Below are 5,968 nucleotides of genomic sequence, written 5' to 3'. Positions count from 1 at the left end.
AATGAGCGCATTTCTTGTTGGACATAATCTCCAACAGTAACACCTTGATCAATGATTAAGTTAGATGTGACATTTCTTCAGCTTGAATTAACACAACCATCTTGGTTTCTGGTCAAGAAGTGCTCATTTTGTTTAATTGGGATATTGGGTGGAAAAATATACATTTATCACAAAAAAACAAACTTTTCTAAAATGAAATAAATACCTGTTATTTTAAGAAAACAGGCTCTATTATCTCAAGATAATGTTGGGAAAATACATTTTTAGGTTTGTCCTCGCTCAGCTTCCGTACACAGATGAGTATTTTTGTTTTGTCTTATATTTATAGAAAGTTTATAGACAAATGTCTATCATATTAAATGTTTTGAGAAAAACAGCCATGGTTCAGTTCATGACTAATATTTTGGAAAGAATAAAATGTATAAGCCTTAAAAACCCCAGGGTTCAGATGGTTCTGACCAGTATGGATCTGCTTATAGTGAAACATTTTGCATCAGAATCATTTTGGAATATAAAAGTCAAAAAAAGAAGTCATGCAGTGATTTGATTCAACTCTTCCCTTGGTTTCATAAAAAAAGGGCCGGTGATCACGTGACATCCAGGCCCATATTTAGAGTCAGGAACGCGCCCTGACGTCATCGCCGCGGCTCGGAGCGCACAGGTGTTTCCTCCCTCTCTCTCTCTCTGTATGTGTGTGTGTGTGAGTGTGTGTGTGTGAGAGTGTGAGGACTTGACAAAGCGTGTTCCCACCTTCCAGCATCATGTGCGCAGCTTCATAGCAGAGACACATGTGCTGCCTGAACGCTGACAATCAGCCTGTTTCGGTCACACTTCCAGAGTTTTCACGGCCTGTCCTGCGCTTCTGGGACGAGTTTGGTTCTCGTTGTCCTGTTTTACCTGTGGGCTGATCGGGAACACACAGCCTGTGGACGCTGATTTGAGTCCATAATAGACGTGGGAGTGATTTCTGGACGTGTGATTTATTTATTCTAATTTTTATTTTTATTTTTTATTTTTGGAGAGGATTTACGCACAGGTTTCGCTTCCTCTACGCCGAAGATCTGGACATTCTGCTGCTCATTAGCACATCTTAGGATGGCGGAGGAAATCATTTACGATCCCTCCCCATATTTAAGCGAGTTGGAGAGTAAAATAGGGAGGAAAACGCCGGAGAGCCTCCTGACCTGGATGAAGGATGCTGCAGCCTGCGAGGACAGCATGAGGTCTGATGACAGCCACAACCTCAGCAGCAGTTGCAGTTTATCTGATAAGATCTCCGAATTAAAACAAGAGATGGTAACGTTTCCTGCTCTTTTTGTTTTAAATCAGTGGGTTGCATTTCTTGACTTGCTTATCTGTTTGTGGATCTGCTGCCAGGGCCACAACTTGTTGAACTTGTTCCCGGCAGTATGCTGCTGTGTTTGCTTTGAACCTCAGACATGCCACTGATGAGTTCCTCTCTGAGCCACTTTAACCTGCTGTCACCTGGCTCCTCACCACACCTGTCACCTGTCTCCGCTCTTCCGTTTCCACTGCACATTCGGACTGGATTCTTTCCTCATTCCTCCCCACTCTGTTCGCCTTCGCTACCATGTGGAATGATCAAACACTGTCTCACTGAGCTGATACTGTTGGGGACTAGTTGGAGATGCCAAATTTTGAGGGAAAAACCCCCCACAAATTGTCACTTGGAGACACACTAAGTGACACATTTGCATGAACCCCCCGCCAAAGTCTGGGCCAGAATGCTCTGGGGTCCACAAACATATTGACCACTTGGCTCTAGAGCTCTAAAATGACATAAACTAAACACCTGTGATGACTCAGTGACTATCAAGCTAATTTGTTGCATGGATTTTTTTATTCATTTTTGTTTAACACGAGAGCAAGGATCTGCGGTTAGAAAAGAAATTGAGACCCATCTCAAATATTTTGGGAACTCTCACACAAATGCTAATTTTAATTTATCCCCGACAACCAAATGAGACAGTGGCATTAAGGGCCTCAAATATGGAGGTAGAGGGGTGATAAAAGTGCATCTTTTGGTAGAGAACCATAAAGTTTATTTGCCTATAAGCAAATAGTTAAAAGCATATGTTAGCAGGTAGTTGGTGAGACAAAATTTTGAGAAAATGTGTGAGTTTTTCACCTGGAATCATACTGAATTGGTTCTTACAACACGCTGTTATTGCGAGTAAATTGCAACACTTGCATTTAGTCGAAAAGTGTCTTAATCATGTATTAAATTGATTGCAGTTTACTCTTTTTTTTTTTTTTTTTTGTCTCCGAGCAGTGACAAGTTAGGTTCCAGAGTTGCCCATCGCTCCTAAATTTATCTTGCATTTTGTGCCCTTTCTGGCCCACGGAAACTAGATTCAGATGAGTTGAAGAAGGGGTCCAGCCACATGCGAAGACTTGATTGACTATCTTAAGAGTCATTTTTGTCGCATGAAATTTTTGAACAGGTTCCACAATTCCAACAACATGAGCGAGGCCCGGCGACTCACGCTAGGAAATCTCGCAGACCTTTTGAGACCTTTTTGAAACGTTGTCATTCGAAATTTGTCCCCAGTGGTCGCCGCGCAGCGAGCTACTGGCTTAAGGCCCCTCTCGGCTCATCACACTCTACAATGTTCCCGCAGATGAGGCTGCGTTCTGCTGATGTGAGGATCCTCCGGGAGCTGGTAGCCCTGCACGAGGGGATCGAGACCATGCGGTGGCTGATGGAGGAGAGGAGCAGCGTGGGCAGCCAGATGGAGGACGAAGACGACGAACACGGGGTCTTGATGTCTCCCTGCAGGTCTGTGAGGCAGGAGCTCGCTTTCACTTTGGAAATGTTTACTTCATTTTATAGAACAAGAAGTTAAATGAGCATTTACCCAAAACATTACTTTAAATAGATTCAAGTTCTGTGAAGCCTGACTTAACTGTCTTCCAGCTGCATGTTGGAAAACCAGTGGAATTTGCTAATTGTTCTGCTACGTAACCATGGTAACTATTATTAGAAGAAGCTGATATCTGCATTCAAAGTCCTGACTTCAGGGGGCGTTCCTGTTGATTTTACTGCATTAACTACTATGAAATGGTTGAAATGAGATTTGTTTTAAGACTGCTGCAGTCCACTTTGGTTCTGGACCTATTCGGGCTGACCGTTAGCTCATAAATCTGATTGGAGTTAAACTCTGTTTCTCTAAACAGAGGTCATTCACAGAGCTATTTGAAGATGGGTAAGATGCTAATTGTTCATAACATTTTCACAGAATCCCACTTCAAAGGATCTGAACTATCACTTTAAGAGTTCTTTATGTTCAGGATGTCTGCTTTGCAAAAAAGGAAGTTTGCTCACACATCATTCTGGAGAGTGACCATATTTAATACCAAAGAGGAACAGAATAGGTCTGTTTGATTGCACATTTTATAAGCCGAAAGGAAGCTATTTAATTTTTTTAAGTATGCTGACATACATCCATTGTTTTGAGCTTAAGACATTCACCAAAATAAAAAACAATAATAATTGTATCATTTATAGTAAGAAGAAGCTGCTGCCAGTTACCACGTGCATTTGTTTACCTGCAGAAACAGCCGAAAGAACTTAAAATAGGTCACGTTTTAAACTTAACGGCCATCTTTGTTTACCTACACAGACACTGTTTAGCTATGTAGGCAGGTCACTGTAAGTACTTCAGCTTCCACGTGGTTTTTGGTTAATTCGGCTGAGTGCTTTATTTACACTAGGTGCGTACCCGCATTTCAGAAATGCATATCAATATATCTGAAAAACTACTGGAGTAAACTCTTTCAAACTGCAGCATTTGATATAGTTCAGGATACTCTTTTTATGATTTATTACTTTTCAATGAGCAACTTTAACCTAAATATAAGTAGGCCTATATTTAACAAACCCTAGAAGAACTTGTTCGTTTAAAAAATATATAGAGAAGAGCATTCTCGCTGAAAAAAGTTAAATGGTGGGCTAGAGTAAGCTGGTTGTAGCAGCTGCTGCTGCATCCTCATTTTCCTACTTTGTAATTGATAAAGTATCTGATTGCAGATTTATTTTTTTTTTAAATGGATATCTTCTGATTAAAATCAGTAGGTCGATTAATCAATCTATCTCTAGCTTCATATTATCAGCAATGGAAAAAAAAACATTTACGTGTCCTTGCAACTTTTTCCTTTATGTATAAGATGGAGGAAAGTAAATGTGTACCTTCAATAAGATATTGTGAAACTGCTCCAAGAAGACAGAAATAAAGTGAACATTTGATTTGTAACTGATCACATTTTTGGGATCACCTCAGCAATTCTTGGATTTCTTTGACATAGATTCCTCGTCATGATTAAATAGTGTGGCTATTTTTCTGCCTCTGGATTTAGTAAACTGACTTCACAGTATTTGTGTTTTCCACATGTGGTTGAATGTTTGATTCTTCATGTGATCCCACAGAGAAAGCCCAAGCTCACCCTTCCTTCCATCTTTGAGTGAAACCTTCAGTGAAACAGTGATGGAGCAAAATCACCAGCCCCTCAACTGTGACGATTCAAGTCACTCCGAGTCCCACGAAGCAGGGCCTTCAAGTCTCTCCAGCTCCAGTTCGGATGTCAGCCGTCCTGCTCACGAATGTCAGCTTGAGGCGCCGGTTTCTGCTGCCGACAGTCCGGTTAGTGACGACCTGGCCGCCTCGCTGAAACGGATGCCAGACCCGGCGCGGCTGCGAAACATCAAAAGCGGAGCTGAGACCATCAAAAAGGCTCTGCTCAGATGTGGCAAACTGAGAAGGCAGCTGAAAGTGGAAACTAGTTTGACTCCAGTTTTAGGGAAGAGGAACGGAGAGCTTCAAAGTGAGGAGAGCTTCGCGTCATCTCAGAACGACCTGGCAGCAAAGGCCGAGCGTTCAACCAATGGAGTGAAGTCGTCTCTGAGATACAACACTCAGTGGTACTCCATTGAGTCGAAGGATGATGTGACAAATTTATGACTTTTTTTCATTTTTGCTTTGAAGTTGATGCCTTAAAGTGTACACTTAGAGATACAAGGACAGTAAAAATGCACTACGATACCATGAGTGTCTTGTTGGATTGATGCTCTTGAATGTGACGAGTGTCGTCTTTGGATTCACTCCCTCTGAGCTTTTCTTTGGAATCTGTTTGGTGGCTTTTTGTTTAACTGTATATCAGAAGTTACATTATGTGACTAAGAACATTTTGGATCATATTAAATTGATTGAGAATGACATTATTTGGAGTATGTTTTACACTTTATTTAAGAAAAAACAGATCGTGGGCATCCGATTCTGGAGTTGTTCCCATCTTGCTGTGGCTTTCACATTTGTTGTTTTGTTTCCATAAAATATCTTGCAGAAGTTGTACATGTCACAGTTGGGTAATGTTTTCTCCCTTAGGACTGAAGGTCCACATGTTGAATTGAAACATTGGTACAGTTTCCTGTTCGCATCTGTCATATAAAACATCACATCATCTGCAAAGACACACAAATAAAGACATGCTTTCTTTTGCAAGACAACATAAAGTTGACATTTTTATTTTTGTTGATTGTTCAAGGCTATTTCAGGCAGATGTGACAGACATACCTTTTTACACATATTCTAGTTGCCATGCTTGGTCCAAATACAACAATACTCATTTAGCATATTAAACATAGTGCCTGTCAGCTAATATTTGTGATAGTTCAAATCTTGGCTTTAAATATTTTTTTCTTCCTTTGGCTCATCATTCTTTGTCTGTTTGTCTGTTTGCCAGCACAACCTTTGACCTTGAAAACTTGTCAAAGGAATATTTTTGGCCACTTTTGTCAAAGATCACTCTCTTTTGTGAGGAGAATATAAAGATGAACTGATTCACGTTGATTCACGGGCTTCTTGTACAGACAATCTGATTTAATCAGTAGAGCAGCTATGTACTGATGCAGTTTGAGGATTAAATTTAGATGCATCTGTTTTTGCCTTTG

The 5,968-nt window shown here is 40.7% G+C and overlaps 1 protein-coding gene across 1 annotated transcript; it reads left to right on the top strand.

Moving 5' to 3' along the window:
• The first annotated feature begins 667 nt into the window (after positions 1-667).
• LOC108238246 (leucine rich adaptor protein 1-like) lies at positions 668-5,968 on the top strand. The gene is made up of 3 exons (XM_017420207.3): positions 668-1,296; positions 2,643-2,800; positions 4,448-5,968. The coding sequence occupies exons 1-3, from the start codon at positions 1,096-1,098 to the stop codon at positions 4,977-4,979; spliced, it is 891 nt and encodes a 296-aa protein (XP_017275696.1). The 5' UTR covers positions 668-1,095; the 3' UTR covers positions 4,980-5,968.

The sequence above is a fragment of the Kryptolebias marmoratus genome, linkage group LG20, assembly GCF_001649575.2.
Source record: "Kryptolebias marmoratus isolate JLee-2015 linkage group LG20, ASM164957v2, whole genome shotgun sequence".
NCBI classification, from domain to species: domain Eukaryota; kingdom Metazoa; phylum Chordata; class Actinopteri; order Cyprinodontiformes; family Rivulidae; genus Kryptolebias; species Kryptolebias marmoratus.
Note: the sequence above shows the minus strand (reverse complement) of the source record. Positions and strands in the feature narration are given on the sequence as shown.

Excerpts from the sequence above, each read along its gene's own strand:
- LOC108238246 (XM_017420207.3), top strand. The coding sequence starts at position 1,096 with ATGGCGGAGGAAATCATTTACGATCCCTCCCCATATTTAAGCGAGTTG. Across the intron at positions 1,297-2,642 it reads CCGAATTAAAACAAGAGATG|ATGAGGCTGCGTTCTGCTGA; the intron begins GTAACGTTTCCT and ends ATGTTCCCGCAG. Across the intron at positions 2,801-4,447 it reads GTCTTGATGTCTCCCTGCAG|AGAAAGCCCAAGCTCACCCT; the intron begins GTCTGTGAGGCA and ends GTGATCCCACAG.